The sequence below is a fragment of the Sinocyclocheilus anshuiensis genome, unplaced genomic scaffold (genome assembly GCF_001515605.1).
Source record: "Sinocyclocheilus anshuiensis isolate Anshui unplaced genomic scaffold, SAMN03320099.WGS_v1.1 scaffold207, whole genome shotgun sequence".
NCBI classification, from domain to species: Eukaryota; Metazoa; Chordata; class Actinopteri; order Cypriniformes; family Cyprinidae; genus Sinocyclocheilus; species Sinocyclocheilus anshuiensis.
This window is the reverse complement of record NW_015551045.1, coordinates 2,579,242-2,594,269: the sequence shown is the minus strand read 5'-3', so window position 1 is coordinate 2,594,269 and position 15,028 is coordinate 2,579,242. Positions and strand designations below refer to the sequence as shown.

The window sequence follows — 15,028 nt, the reverse complement described above, 5'->3', positions numbered from 1 at the left end:
GTAAGTAATTTAAGGAGTTTGGCTGACAAAAACGTTTGGGAATCCCTGCATTAAATGAACAAACATAAATAAACATGGAAACAGCAATGACATTACACGACTAAATGGTATGACACACAGTAGGATTTTTAGAAAAGACCATTTAAAAGAAAAAAGAAGAATTAGGGAGAATAAACAAATTATAATAATTTACTGCCATTGAATAATATGTAATCATGTAATCCATTAAAAAGTAACTGTAATCTGATTATGACTGTAATGCACTCTAATTACGAGTACTTAATTTTTTGAAGTCTGATTATGTAATTATGTAATCAGTTACTACCCATTACTGCACAAGCCATATTCAGTACAGACTACTATGAACTCTGTTATGGTTAGAGATGTGTAATAGAGCTTTTTCAGTGGAAAGAAGTGCTCACCATGAATGAGAGTAAATCAGTAATAATACAGTCAAATCAGTTCTTATCACACAGTCTAGGCCAACACAGGCTCTCTCAACATTAATAATCACCACCTTTATAATCTGAAGGGCAATGAGACCAAAAACTAATTTTAATGTAATAAAAAAAAATAAAAGCTTGCAAATAAAAAGTATTTTTCCTTTCTGCAGGTCCCTCACTTTTCATTAGCACCCATACATTCTGCTCTCTGTTCTGCAGTCATTTTTTTGCAGGTCTAAAATCTTTGCTTGCGATTCAAATTCAAAGAGTTTTGTTATCAATTATTATCGTCTTAACAAGACTTTTTATTTGCAAACTTTAATTTTTTTAATTACGATATTATTTGTTTTGCCCTCAAGCTCGGTGGGTGTGATATAAAAGGCACAAAAGTAACTCCATACTGGGCCTACAGTTTGCAAGATCAGTTTTTAGGCAGAATAATAATAATAATAGGTAGCCTAATAAAAATCAAAAGAAGCACATTTAAGTTGAAAAAAAAAATGTAGCAGTCACTGTAAAAAATTGTTATTCCTGTAAATTAATAACAGATAATCAAGAATATTTGTTCTCCTTACCCCACCTTTATTGTCAATTGAAGATAGCTAAACGCTTAATGTGTAGGCCTACTAATAGATTATACTCACGTTGCCTGGTTACGTTCCTCAAGCGCTCGGCTATTGATTTGTGGATCACGCCCACTTTAATGACGGCAACACGTAAAGTATCAGTTGGGTTTTGTGCGATTGTAGAGCATTGATTCGGTTTCTCAAGTATGATTGTTAGGAAAGAGTCAAGTGGAAAAAACACCGGGCGCAACGTCCTTTTGAGTTTGTAGCAAAAAAGTAGATCGGTCTCGCGCACGTCCACCATGTTTGTAGTCTTTTTTCATGTTTGTAGTCTCTTCAGTGTTGGGAGTAACGCGAGTTACGTCATCAGATTACTTTTTATTATTATTTTTTTTATATATATATATATATAGAAACTAGTAAAGTAAGACATTACTTTTTAATTTACAAAAAAATATTAGTTACTTTTTTTCAAATAAGTAACGGAAGTTACTTTATTTTCCCATTTGTGTTTATTTTTTATTGCTGAAGAGTATTGAACATTCTTCTCTTGCTATATTCTTTTCAAATAAGTAACTCCAGTTACGTTGCTTTCCCATGCATTGGCAGCTCTCCTGTCCTCATGTTGAGAGAAATTGTGAGTAAGTGCAGAGGCGTTGTGTTCGCTGTGTGAACATGTTACTGTAGTTCCAGACTAAATGTGAACATGTATTCACTAATCTCACCTGCACAAAAACAGATTCAGTATTCCTCAAAATTAATAAAAACTGAGAAATGCAAACTTTAAAAAATGATGCAAACCTGCAAAAATTAAATGTTAAATAACACAAAAATAATTTATGTTTTTAATGCCTTTTTATTAACCAATGTCTTTGCTGCTGACCTTCGATGATCCAATTCAACCATACTAGTAAGCAAAAATGACTTTAGATAAACATAACATTTGTGGAGGCTTTTATTGCTGGGGAGTCTAGTCCTGCGTCCTATTCTTCATGTAATCCAGAATGGCAGCACAACTGAAAGGTTTGTTTGAGCTTCTGTACAGACGTGTATTCACAGTTCCTTCAGCCTGACGCTTATTCATATCACTTTTGGTGTGAAAGCGCCTTTACATTTGCCAAAAATTGAACTTTTTATATTAAAAACAGACAAGTGAGCACAGCCCAGATGAGAAAAAGTAACACAAAGGTAATGTAATGCATTATACTTTCCATAAAAAGTAACTAAGGAATGAAGTTGGTTGCTTTTTAGGGAGTAATGCAATATTGTAATGCACTGATTCTCAAAGTGTGGTACACAGAGGAATCACTGAATTAAATATAAATTAAAAAGTTTTAATATAAATATAATATAATTTTAAAATAATATGCATTTTAAAAAGTTTGCAAGGTGGCTAAATAATGCCCGTGTTAATTTTTTTTTATCAAGTACTGTACATTTTTTACCTTACCTTTAAGTACAGTACATTTTAATTTAATCATTTCAGTTTTTTATTTTCCTGTATGTAAGCACAGTGCCGTGTTAATGTTCAAACTGTATTTACGCCGTGTTAATTTTTTTTTATCAAGTACTGTACATTTTTTACCTTACCTTTAAGTACAGTACATTTTAATTTAATCATTTCAGTTTTTGTATGTAAGGTATGTAAGCACAGTGCCGTGTTAATGTTCAAACTGTATTTACGATGTTTAAAGTGGCCGAATATTCTTATTAGGAATAAAACTGCCTCGTTTTTGAACTGTGCAGCGCTGTAGCTGAATAATTAGGCCTACTGCACTACTGTATTTTAATGTTGGTCGTTATGGTGGTACTTGGAGAGCCACATATTTTCTGTGGTACTTGGTGTAAAAAGTTTGAGGAGCACTGTTGTAATGCATTACTTTTAACAGTAACAGTACTGTTTTGTGCGTACTGTAAGTTTGGACATACTACTTTTGTCACATACTGTTTTTCGCCTACTATATAGTAGAGAAATATGTGATTTCAGCTGCAGCCTCAGAAAATCTCGCATGCTCCTGTGGAATGTTATCATGCAGCACAGCATGAACTACCTTTTTTTTTTTTTGAAGCCATATTCTGCACATTTTGAAGTTTGCAAATTTAAGTTTCAGAGTTACAAAGGCCGGTGGAAGATGTCTGAATGGCCAGTCGTTGATTTCCGGATGCAGGAGAGGTCATGCTGAGGTACGAGCGCTCTGATATCTCTAACAAGGAGTTTGTGTGTATGAGTCTGAAATCTGCAAGCTGTACGAGTCAGACTGGGTCTGCAGACAGCCATGCGATGTGTAAGAGAGTAATGACTCTCCTCTGCTCTCAGCAGGGCATGTCGACTCCCAGTGCCTCCAACGACTTCAGCCAGGACTCCACAAGTGGGTTTGATGCTCTCTTTTCAATGCTTTGAGTGGTTATATCTCCTCACAGACCTATGCAGACCTGTTCTGTGTTATTAACCAGGTATAACGATGCCCTCTGGTGTTTCCAGCTTCTTGTTGGAATGTCTGGATGTTGATTCTCCAGCTTCAAACACGGACTTCATCCATCGAGGAGTTTCGCAGAGCTGACAACTGTGGTATCATTTGTTGCCGTTTACTTGTTGTATCAAACTCACATGCTGTAATTTCTTGCATGGAACACTTGACTGATGTGACCTTGTAACCTGTCACTGAACAGAAAAGAGCTACATAGATATTCTTCCTGAATATTGAGTATATAATAATGTATGTGTGTGTATACAGTGCCCTCCACTAATATTGGCACCCTTGCTAAATATGAGCAAAGGCGGCTGTGAAAATAAATCAGCATTGTTTATCCTTTTGATCTTTCATTCAAAAAATTCACAACATTCTAACCTATCATTGAAGTAAAACAATTCAAAGCGGGGAGACCAAATTGTGGCACTTCAGTACAAATCATTATATACAGTATTTGACTTTCTAGTGCTTTCGGTGAACATGATCTGCTGTTTGTGTGCCTCTCATGACCGCTCAGATGAGGGGACAGCATTACTGGGTGAAGAAGGGATGATGAACACGGTGAAAAACTCAACTCTTCTGGATCACAGCCATGCGCAGGATCTGGCACTGCAGCAGCCTCCAAACCTCTCCTCCATTCTTGGCGAGTCATGGCTGTTTATCATTCATAACTGCTATTAATGCAGTGAGGGCTGATGCATTTCACATAAATGTTTTAGCGCTGTGTTACGCTTTTATTTTACGCAGAGCTATCAATAAACCCTGCTGAAGAGAAATCGTTTCCTTTGTCACACATTTGGTAAGGCCTTTATGCATACATACACACAGAAGGGTTTGAAACTTCTGGGAAAAAGAAAAGACTAGATGATAATTCAGATTTTACGCATACTGTAAAAAACAAAAGTTTGGAAACATTATTTTTAAATGTTTTAAGGCTGCATTTATTTGATCAAAAATACAGTAAAAACCATAATATTATGAAATATTATTGGCATTTGAAATAACAATTTTCTATTTGAAAATATTGTAAAATGTAATTTATTCCTGTGATGCAAATCATCATTGCTCCAGTATTAAGTGTCACATGATCCTTCAGAAATCATTCTAATATACTTAATTATTATTGGTGCTCAGTTATTAATAATGTTTTTTATTTTCATCAATGTTTTTGTGGCTTCATTTTTTGATATTAATATTATTTGATAAATAGAAGTTAAAAAACAGCATTTATTTGAAATAGGATCTTTTGTAATATAAATGCATAAAGTAATTCATTTCTATTAACAGGATCATGTGACACTCTGAAGACTGGAATAATGATGCTTGAAAAAAATTTACTTTGCATCACAGGAATCAATTCGATTTTAAAATATATTACAATAAATATTACAGCAAAAAATCGTAAGACTGTCTTTTAATATTAGTGTTTTTGAGCACTTAAATGCAGCCTTGTCATAACATTTAAAAATCGTAACGTTTCCAAACTGTTGACAAGCACTGTATACATGAATATGTGCTGATATACTTCTCAGTTTAACGTCGTCACGAAAATGTTACTAAAATGATATTTCTCAACATCTCTCCTTTACGTGTGCCCTCTGAAACCTTGGCATCAGATATTGCATCAGGTACTCGAGTTTCACTCCATGCAAGTTATAAATACAGTAGATGGTGTTGCTCTTTCTTTCTTACTTACTTGTATTAAATAAAGCTCTGTTTCTGCTGTTTGCAGGATGCGTGTTAAAATCAGCTAATGAGAGAATGCCTGTGAATACTAGGGTTGTAGTTCTTTCCCCTGTTGTGAAAAAGGTGATTAATACTGTATTACATCTTTCATATTAGGCCTATGTATGGTCATATTCATGTCTGTGTGACTAAGTGCTTCCCTCTTGCGTTCTACTAGAAATGAGTAATGCTCCTGATGATATCACAGGGTGAATAGAGTCTGGATAGCATCATAACATCAACAGGATAATGAGGAAAAACTTCCCTTTTTAGTGTTTTGCAGAAAAGGAACAACCAATAAAATGCAGAAAAGTGACGTTCAGTGATATTGAAACGTATCAAGCCATAAACGTGGTAAGACAGACCAGCAGGACTCTGGAGTAAAGCTGGTTCAAGCAAGCAGAAGAGTGCCAGCGAGATCCCGAGACGTTTCCTCAAGGCCTGGGAAGTTTTTTGACTTTGCGGATGAGTGTGAGAGGGAAGCCTTTTTCCACAGACTCAGACAAACACTCTTGTTTAAGTTTCCTGTCAAACCGGTCATTTTCTTTTCTCATTCCACATATTGACATTTTTGAAATTTCAATGAAATTCATGTTTGTGTGCATTTCTGTTCTTTATAGAGCATCTCAATCTGAGAGGACTTCAGTCGAAACATCCTTTTTCTTACAAGTTAAGAAACCCTGGATCATATCTGACCAGCAGAGGACAGTCAACACTTCTTCTACATGCTTGGTTTACATTTCTACAAATATTTGAATTGAATTGAATGGCCATGCACTGGAGTGAGACTTCTTAAACAAACACAAGCGCTGAATAATATACAACTCTTGGAATATGCCAATGTAAAATGAAGTTAAAACTGATCAGGTCATGTAATATGTACTTAATGGATGATTTTAATGCGGAGTCATCAAAACGAGAAAGCAACAGTGCCTTGAGGTGCTCGTGGAATAGGTTTTTGCATGCTTTAAATGAAAAGAGAACCTTACAAATGAAATCATATTAGAAAAAAGATAATGAAAAAATTAATAAATATTAAAAAGACGAATACAGAACATTCTTATTGTGCAATTGCTCTTTCTTTTAACGTATCACCGAGCATAAAAAGAACAAAATGCACGTGATTAAATGCGACGGTCTTAAATTTAACCCCAAAACATCAACACAGCCGTTCTGGCCACGTGGGCTATGAATCAAAATATCAGCCAATCAGGAAAGCGGAGGGGAGCGCAGCGAATAATCGACCAATCAGAGAGCAGTTGCGTTGCCAAGCAGCTCGTGTGACTAACGGCAGTCACATGACTGGCCCACAAATGGAGTCCGTCGGCAGGAGTCGAGTGTGGCTCGAGAATTAAACACAAAAAGAGGATTTTTCCTTCAAAACTGTGGGTCCATTATGGCCCCCACATTATTTAATAAACTATTCAACAAAAGAAGCGCGTTTTCACCGCCCGCGAAATGCAGCAAGGAGGACGCGGTTTTCAGGTAACTTAACGTTGTTACGTGTCGAGCTTCCGGAGAGCAGTAACGTTAAAATAACCGATTCTCTTGAATAGATTTTGGTGAAGTTCTGTGGATATGTGTATATATAATATATTTAGCCTAGAGTGTTTGTTTATGGTTACGTAAGGTTATCTCCATGTGTAGCCTGAATGTTTAACTAACGTTAGTTAGCTCAGTCTGGCGACCCTTTGTTGGTTTATGTCACCGGATCTGACGAGCCTTTCTCTAAACGTATGATTTATTCCACACAGTGCACTTATTTGACTTCCTGTCAGTCCTCGGCTTTTCTGTGCGCCTGCCGAGTGATCGTTAAATGCAGAACTAGCGATGCTGTGTAACTTCACCAAGTTCATAGTCCGCTGCACTATTGGCGGCCTTTTCGCTAAATGTACTCATCATTTTGTGTTGGTGATGATAAAAGCAGCTCGTGTTTGCGTGATAAGCCGCGAGACTGGCACGTGACCTCGTGCTGTCCGTGCATTCACGCATTCAGATCATTTGCCTGAGATCTGTCTGTGTCAGTGCAGCATGCAGATGCGCAGAGTATCCATCACGACAGCCTTCTTCCCATCAGAATGATGCAGGAATCAGAGTAAAGCACTGATATTTGCATTTGGCGTTGTATTCATTTCTGTTGCACACTGATATGATCATATTTTTTGGATTTTTAGCTTATTTGGAGTGTTATGCTGCGTTCACACCAAACGCGAATAGATTGCCTTCACACACCTGTGGGTGCAGCAGCAGGGGGTGAAGGACCAGGGACTGGGGAGACAGGAGAAGCGGCAGGGGATCTAGGATCAGTCTCTTCATTATCTGTAGGCTCTGTCAAGACAATACTATATGTTAATACAACACGTTGGTAACAATAGTCATAGAGAGATTACATTATACTCTTCATCTGTAAACAATGACAGCATATATGCCTTGTAAATTGGCTTAATTGGAAAACTCACCTGTTTCCGTATCCCCTGCTTCCGCCTCTCCCTCTCCCTGGTCCCTGGGGTGGTTGTACTCTATGACCTGGGCCTCGACCCCCCCCATGTTACTGGTGGTCTCCCGTGGGGTGACGAAGGGCTCGAGGAATCCCAGGATCTGTGAGTACTTCCACTTCTTCACTGACCCTGCTGCTGACCCACTCCTCTTCTCCATCTCCTTCCTCTTCTCCTTCAGGTAGGTGTCCCTGAGGCTTTTCCACTTTTTTCTGCACACGTCCTCTGAATAAACACATTATCTTGTTAGCGAAAAGTAGCTGTAGGGGGGAAATAGTTGTAAAAAACGGCGGGAAGGCCGCGGGTCGATAAACGTGTACGTGACTCAAAAGTGAAATGTGTATTTACAACTTACCAGGTTGCCCAATCTCCTCACCGACACTCTTCCAAGCGAGGTCCTTTTTATTCCTGTCTCTATAGAAATATGAACTTGTGTCATAAATCTCTGGGTGACTGCTCACTGATAATATCAGTCGTTCCTCCATTTAGAATGAGTGACTCCGGGCGGGCCTGCCGCCACAGCAGCAAGCAGGCTCCTGATTGGTTAACGCGGCGCGAATTGACGCCAAAGTTAAAATTTTTCAACTCGGGCGTCAGACGCGAATTCGCGTCAAACGCGTAAATGCACAAAAAGCACCATTCGCGCGTAACGCGCGAAACGCTCAATTCGCGTAATTCGCGCGTCAATTCGCGTCATTCGCGCGAACTAGACGCGCGAATGAGGCGAATTCGCGTCTTCCGCGCCGCGCTAAACGCCTCATTCGCGCCGCGAGACCTCCAGACGCGCGTAAACGCGTCTTTACATTGACTTAACATTGAAATCATTCGCGCCAGACGCTCTATTCGCGTTTGGTGTGAACGCAGCATTAGATTTTAAGCATTTGGAAATCAGATTGGGATTTAAAGGACCCTGAAGTAATGGGGGATTCCAAGGCTACTGGCTATTTCTGATACTTCTGCTTATAAAAACAAAACTGCTTATTTTCAGACTTTTTACTCGTGGAAATTAGAAATGGCAACATGGAAACTATTCAGTAAAATAATTAAATTCCATCATTACAATAACTGAATGTTTTGCATGGTTTAGACTTTAATTACCAATGAATATACATGATTTTTGTTGTTGTTTCTTTAAATGTTGTGAAGAGCTAGACACACAATATCAGTGGCCCGTCGTGCGTAAAGAGCCCGTAGTACCTAAGATAGCAGCTACATGGGTGACCCCGCTCAAAAGAACCAAAGGGCTGCTCACATTTCTGGTTCTTTGGCAGGACAGATCGTTCTTGATTGAGCCCGAAAGCTTTTGTGTGCTTTGCCAGTGATTACCTTCAGCCAGACCCAGGGTCATTTCTACGCATGTCAGACACGCTTTTGGAAACAAATATAGGCCTAATGTTTCATGCAACTGTAACAACTGCAGCAATTAATCAGCAAATTATTATTTTTTTAATCAGTTAATTGATTTATCTAATGTTAAAATTAAAACAACAAATGTTGATATTTAAAAAAACATTTTTAATAAAATGTAAAATAGTAATGCATTTTTAGGGCCCTATGAAATACATTTTATTTTTCTTAAATTCTGTTTAATTAAATTAAATTTTTAACCAAATTCTGTGTTTTCAATTTGAATTTTTCTGGATTCCATTTTAATAATCAAAACCTATTATTTAATTATTTATTCTTTCAACAGAAATTCTGAGTAATGCACTCTACTTTTTCTGGTAATCAAATGATGCCATAAAACAATTACATTTTTTAAATCAAATGAATATTAAACAAACTAATTTGTCTAAACAGAGGTTTACTGTTACAATTAAAGCATGGAAGAAAATCGGTGTGACTATTCCTTAAAAATAAAGTTTTAACAGAAGTAGTAGTAATATTCTGTCACAATTTCTTCAAGTTAAACCTAACTTTTATTCTGACGAGTTGCCTTGAGAGTTTTGTTTGTGTGTGTATGTAGCTTTTCTCTAAACGGTCAAATGGTCTTGAAATGACTCTCAGAGCAGTTCTGGACATGTTGTTCATGTATTTATGTCCTCATTTAGTGAGACTGCATTGCAGAAATCATAGGGTCCTTTTGAGATCCAGACGAGCATCACACAAGCTTAAGGATGTGTAGTAGAGCAAACTGAGACACGCATAACATACAGACTTCACATTTACAGCAGTCTTTCTGTGCTTCAATATTCACAGACAATAGACCATATTGTGAACAAAATTGCACAATTCCGCTGAAGTCATGAGGCTCTAGGTTTGTGTATTTGATGTGCACTCAGCCTTTTGTGACTAAAGGATTGCTGCTGTCCTCAAGCGTCTGTTTCTGTGTGCTCATGACAGGTAGCGAGAGTTTGAGATGAGACGATAACTCGGTGAGTGATTCATGATGATGTGCTTCATTGATGTCATTCTTTTACTGTATGTCATGTGACTGTTGTGTTGTATGTTGTGCCGGTCAGGACTCGTAGGACAGTGAGAGTACTAGAGCCGGTTCTTGCACTGTCAGACATGACTACATGAGAGGCTTTTTAAACAACCCACAAGGGAGCTGTGTTAGAATGATTGTGTTCCCAGTGAAATCTCAATGCTCTCACTCCAAAGTATTTTGTCTTAAACATCTTTTTTTGGCTGTTGTTGTGTTGTGGTTTAGTGCAGACTGACGAACATATGAATTCATCTGCAAAATTATCCTGTGGCTGAAAGTATATTTTAGTGAAAAATTATCGTTAGTTGCATCTAGGGCTGCAACAAACGATTATTTTGACAACAAACGATTGTTACGATTCATTGACTAATCGTCGATGATTTCACAGATAGGATAATCAGAATGATTTGTTCTATTATTCAGCTTTTACAATTAGTGAAAATACTGAGTTAGACATATTCTAACTAATGAATAAAACAAGGTAAGCACTTCAGCTTTTGACAATTTCAAACATTTATATTGCTATTCTACAATTACAATTGTTATACAAATTTTTTTTTTTTTTACAACAAATAAATAGGCCTATATATTTGGCACACAAAATGACAGACAGAGAGACATTCTCATTCACCATTTAATTAACTGCATGAAAAAGCAACTCATCATTCCGCCTAACATCGCCTTTTAAGTCATATGGATATGGAACAAAATAATAGTAAATAAGACATTTTATTTTTTGGATAAATTATTTTGTTCAAAACAATAGCTCTCTTAAAACACCTTTAGTGTTATAATAATCAAAACTGTCCTGAGCTAGATTAAGCTTTAATCTATGCAAGCCAAACTAACACTTTAATGTAATGTTTGTTTATTTATTTTTGCATTCACTTATAAAAAGATTTTATCATAAGTTTGCTCCACAATGGATAGCTGATTTATAACAGAAAATCAAGTTGTAATTCTAACTGAAAGCGTCACTGACAGTGTTTTTTCACGTTTAATACTGTAAAGCCGCTAGCTTTAAATCAATCTCTTGTATAACTAGGCCTATATAAATAAACGTGACGCGACTAGAGTCCCAATTTGCAGAGCTCATGCAAATAAGTCCACATCGCTATGTTCAGATGCTTTCTTAACTGCTGTTTTCTTACCGCTGTCATTTTTGTTGTGTTTATTTTGTTATTGAGAGGAAAGCGTGCAGCACATACACGGCTGTGTTTACACTCTGACTCTTAAGCGCTGTGTGTATTCTTCTCTTGAATTGCATCTGAAAGTGCTGAATTACAGTCTTCCACTACAGCGCCACACTGGCCAAACTGTGTTATTGCAGGCCCTTAAATTAGGTCAAAGTAGATCAAACGACTATTCGACAACAAAAATATTTGTAGACAATTTTTTTTGTCGACAATTTTAATGTTGACCAATCGTTTCAGCCCTAGTTGCATCTTGTGAGAAAGGATGCACTGATGCACCACCAGCCAGTTAAAATCGTTAGAAATATGTGACGATTGAAGTCGGTTGAGATGTTAAAACAAATTGTGATACAACTGACTGTGGGGATTTATCTGAGAGGAACTGACTGTCTTCAGAAAAGTTTAGATGGTATTTTCTTTTAATCTTGTCTCTGTATAATGCATATTAAAGTAGTGTTTATAGTTATGTTTACAGCGTTAACGAAGAAGTCGCTGCTGTTCCATAAGCGCCACCTGCTGTCAGAGAGTAAATTTGCTTTTCATTCAGTCCGTCTGCTGTTTTTGTTTCATTCAGATGTTTTACGTAGTATAGTTTCACAAAGCTAAGGTCAGGCCTTAGGTTAGACTTCGAAATGATGCAATCAAATTTAAATCAGAAACTGCTAATGCAGAATGTACGCAGCATCTTTGTTTGGAATCGTGAGTCAAATGCAGTGGTTGCCTTTAATTTTAAACGGTAAGAGCACAGGCAAAGCATTAGCTTGTTCATAAGAAGAGATTTCATCTGTGTTATTTATTTCTTTAATTTGTGATTTGTTTTGCAATTTTAAATTAGTTTTGTTATTTGACATTTCAATTTCACAAAGAAATGTGCATCATTTTGTCTGAGAAATAATAAAAGGACACCTTTTAATTAATAATTTGTCTCAAATCTCATTTTGTTAAAAGTCGTGAGAAAATCGTATCGTGAAATAGTATCGTGAATCATATCGCATTGTGTGTTGAGTGAATCGTTATGTCCCTACTTATGAGCTAAATGTGGTGTCCGTCTTAATTTTGCACTTGACTAATATTTCTCTTTCGATGGTTTCGATCACTGCAGAAAATGAAGTGTGTGTGTTGTTTAGTGCTTTAGTGACGGATGCTGTGAGTTGATGTGCCGTAGACCAGCAGCTGCACTCCTTCACAGACCAGATACTGAGCTTGAGCTATTATTGTCCTCGCTGGACTCCCGTAGGCTCTGCTTGAGCGAGCTGACAGGAATGCAGCCTGGAAACATTCCCACCGCATGCATTCAAAAACGACCCCAGCTAGTGGACAGGAAGTGCGTCACCGCCTTGATGCTTTCTTTATGTAACGGCCGCTCGCTCCCATCATGATCAGACGCTGACCTCCGCTCACAGGAGTCCGGAGGGGACGCGCTAGCCTCTCTATGCCCACATCACACTGTCTTCAGTTTCCAGCGGCGCGTCCGCATGTCTTTGTCCGGCGCTGTCCAGCTTGGCCTGGAGGTCACCTGACAGTCTCATGTTGTTTTGTGAATTTAGTTCATTGCTATTCTTAGCAGCGCTCTGTGCTGAGGACGAGCGAGCCGCGGGCTGGGGAGGATGGGAAAGCGCACGGGTACAAATGCTCTGATGCCCAGGTACCTGACGACCGCTTGCTTTCTGCTTGTCTGTGGCTTAGCAGTCATTGCGTGTGGCTGCTGTAGAAACAGCGTGACGGCGTTTGTGTTGCCTTGTGAGTGAGAGGTTTTGCTGTAGGTATTCATCCTCCTCGCTGTGAGCTGTAATGATGATCTGGTCTTATGTAACGTCCTGCAGATTACGGTCAGCAGCTTAAGGACTCGTTCTCATTCTATAGCAGAGCATACAGGATCACATTGAAGATAATAAGTCTTGTCACCTATGTCACCTGTCTCCCCCTGAAAATATCAGTTACCTATTATAATTCTCATTACTGTCGGGAAAAAAATAGCATTTTTAGTAATTACTCATTTTAAATTCAGCTTTGTTTTTTTTAATGCCTGATTCTGATTGAGAGGGTGGCTGATGGCACACACACACACACACACATAATATATAAGTCATTCATGCATGTGCAGTAATAGCTGAATTCTCCTGTTTGCATCCTTTTTGCGTTTTTTTTTTAACAAAATTACCAAAATGTTTGACATTTCTGTAAATAATTATTGCATATTCAAAGACGTATTCAGATGATATAAATGTTTGCTTAACGTCGACAGTATATGAGAAAGTATTATCACACACAAAAATCTATAATACTTGTCATGTCATTTACTTTGTTTAACATTTCTAATAATTTTGGACAGAAATGTTAATTAAAGACCATAAATGAGTAAAGACAGAATAATCTTGTTCATCTTGACAAAATAAAAGTCCATGCATTGACAAAATAAAAGACTTAATGGCCAGACAGAAAAACATGTTGACCGATAAAATGTTAAACAAAGACCATAAACGAATAAAGACAGAATACTCCTGTTCATCTGGACAAAATAAAAGTCCTGCCTCCAACACTTAATGACCAAACAGAAAAAAAACCGTATTGACCGATAAAATGTTTAACATGTTAAGGCTAATTTTGGACAGAAATTTTAAACACAGACAATAAACAAATAAAGACAGAGAATACTCCTGTTTATATGGGCAAAAATAAAAGTCCTGCCTCCAACACTTATCGACCGATAAAATGCTAAATATCAGCTGCTAATCAACCATTAATTTACTACTAATCAGTGTTGAATGATGGTTTTTGTGTGCATCAGAACTTTTCTGCGAGAGAACAGTACTTTGTGGTAAATCCTACTCTGGTATTATTATATCTTATTGAGAGTACTGTGTGTATAATTACTGCAAACTAACTAGTATGAGAAAATGTATTAGCTACTGGTATTATTTAAATTACTGACACAGGGTCGGGTACAGTTTTCACTCTATTCATATTGTTTTAATAATTTATTTATTTGAGGAAAAATGTAGAACTGTAGGATTAAAGAACAATATCATGAGGTCTTATAACAGATTTAACAATTATTTTAGTAATGTAAAATAAAAAGTTTTGCAACAATGCTGTAGGTGTATTATTTACATGGACATTTATTGATAGGTGAAGAAGCACCAAAATGTCAATATTGTGGGACTCACTTGATGGTGAAACATGTGCTTTTGGTCTGCCCAATATTTGAAGTCATGAGACAAAGGTTATTATCAGGGCAAACTCTTAAGGACTTGTTTTATAAGATGGACCCAGAAAAATATTGTTTTTGTAATGTATAGGCCTAATCTTTGTTTGCCATGAAATAGCCTGTGAAGCTAATGTGGCAATAAACTAAAATCAAGTCAAGTATTATTTACATGTGTGATATCTGTTATCGGCATTGGCTCGTTTTATCATAGTTTAAGACTAGGAATGGGATGAAAGAAAAGTGAGTTTTCTTCAGATCAGCTGTGAGGTTTATGGTTGTGATTAAGTTTTCATGTTTTGTAGGGGATGGTTGTGCGTCATGTTGTCTTTGTGCACAGCTTGTTTGTCTCGATTCCTGATAAAGCGGATGATGTGCTCCGTGTCTGGATGGCGAATGAGTTCAGTTGTCGGGAATGTGACGAGTAAACAGCCGCACGCTCTGGGCCTTTCTTCACCTGCCTTGACGCAGAGCACACAAATAACTTGTGCCCATGCCATTC

The 15,028-nt window shown here is 37.4% G+C and overlaps 2 protein-coding genes across 2 annotated transcripts in view; one reads left to right on the top strand and one right to left on the bottom strand.

The window, feature by feature from the left end:
• The first annotated feature begins 6,514 nt into the window (after positions 1-6,514).
• Positions 6,515-15,028, top strand: part of LOC107661769 (folliculin-interacting protein 1-like) — a 33,879-nt gene continuing 25,365 nt past the window's right edge. Inside the window, exon 1 of the mRNA XM_016451536.1 lies at positions 6,515-6,690. Coding sequence (XP_016307022.1) covers positions 6,602-6,690 — 89 coding nt within the window. The 5' untranslated portion in view covers positions 6,515-6,601. The remainder of the gene's footprint in view (positions 6,691-15,028) is intronic.
• On the bottom strand, positions 7,542-8,628 carry LOC107661691 (transcription factor Adf-1-like). Its single transcript, XM_016451421.1, has 2 exons — positions 8,056-8,628; positions 7,542-7,925 (listed from the first exon to the last, which is right to left on the bottom strand). The coding sequence occupies exons 1-2, from the start codon at positions 8,183-8,185 to the stop codon at positions 7,648-7,650; spliced, it is 408 nt and encodes a 135-aa protein (XP_016306907.1). The 5' UTR covers positions 8,186-8,628; the 3' UTR covers positions 7,542-7,647.

What these genes read in the sequence shown, in the direction of transcription:
- LOC107661691 (XM_016451421.1), bottom strand. Translation starts at nt 8,185, where the DNA reads ATGGAGGAACGACTGATATTATCAGTGAGCAGTCACCCAGAGATTTAT. An exon ending in TGAGGAGATTGGGCAACCTG is followed by an intron (nt 7,926 to 8,055) that starts GTAAGTTGTAAA and finishes GTGTTTATTCAG; the next exon opens with AGGACGTGTGCAGAAAAAAG.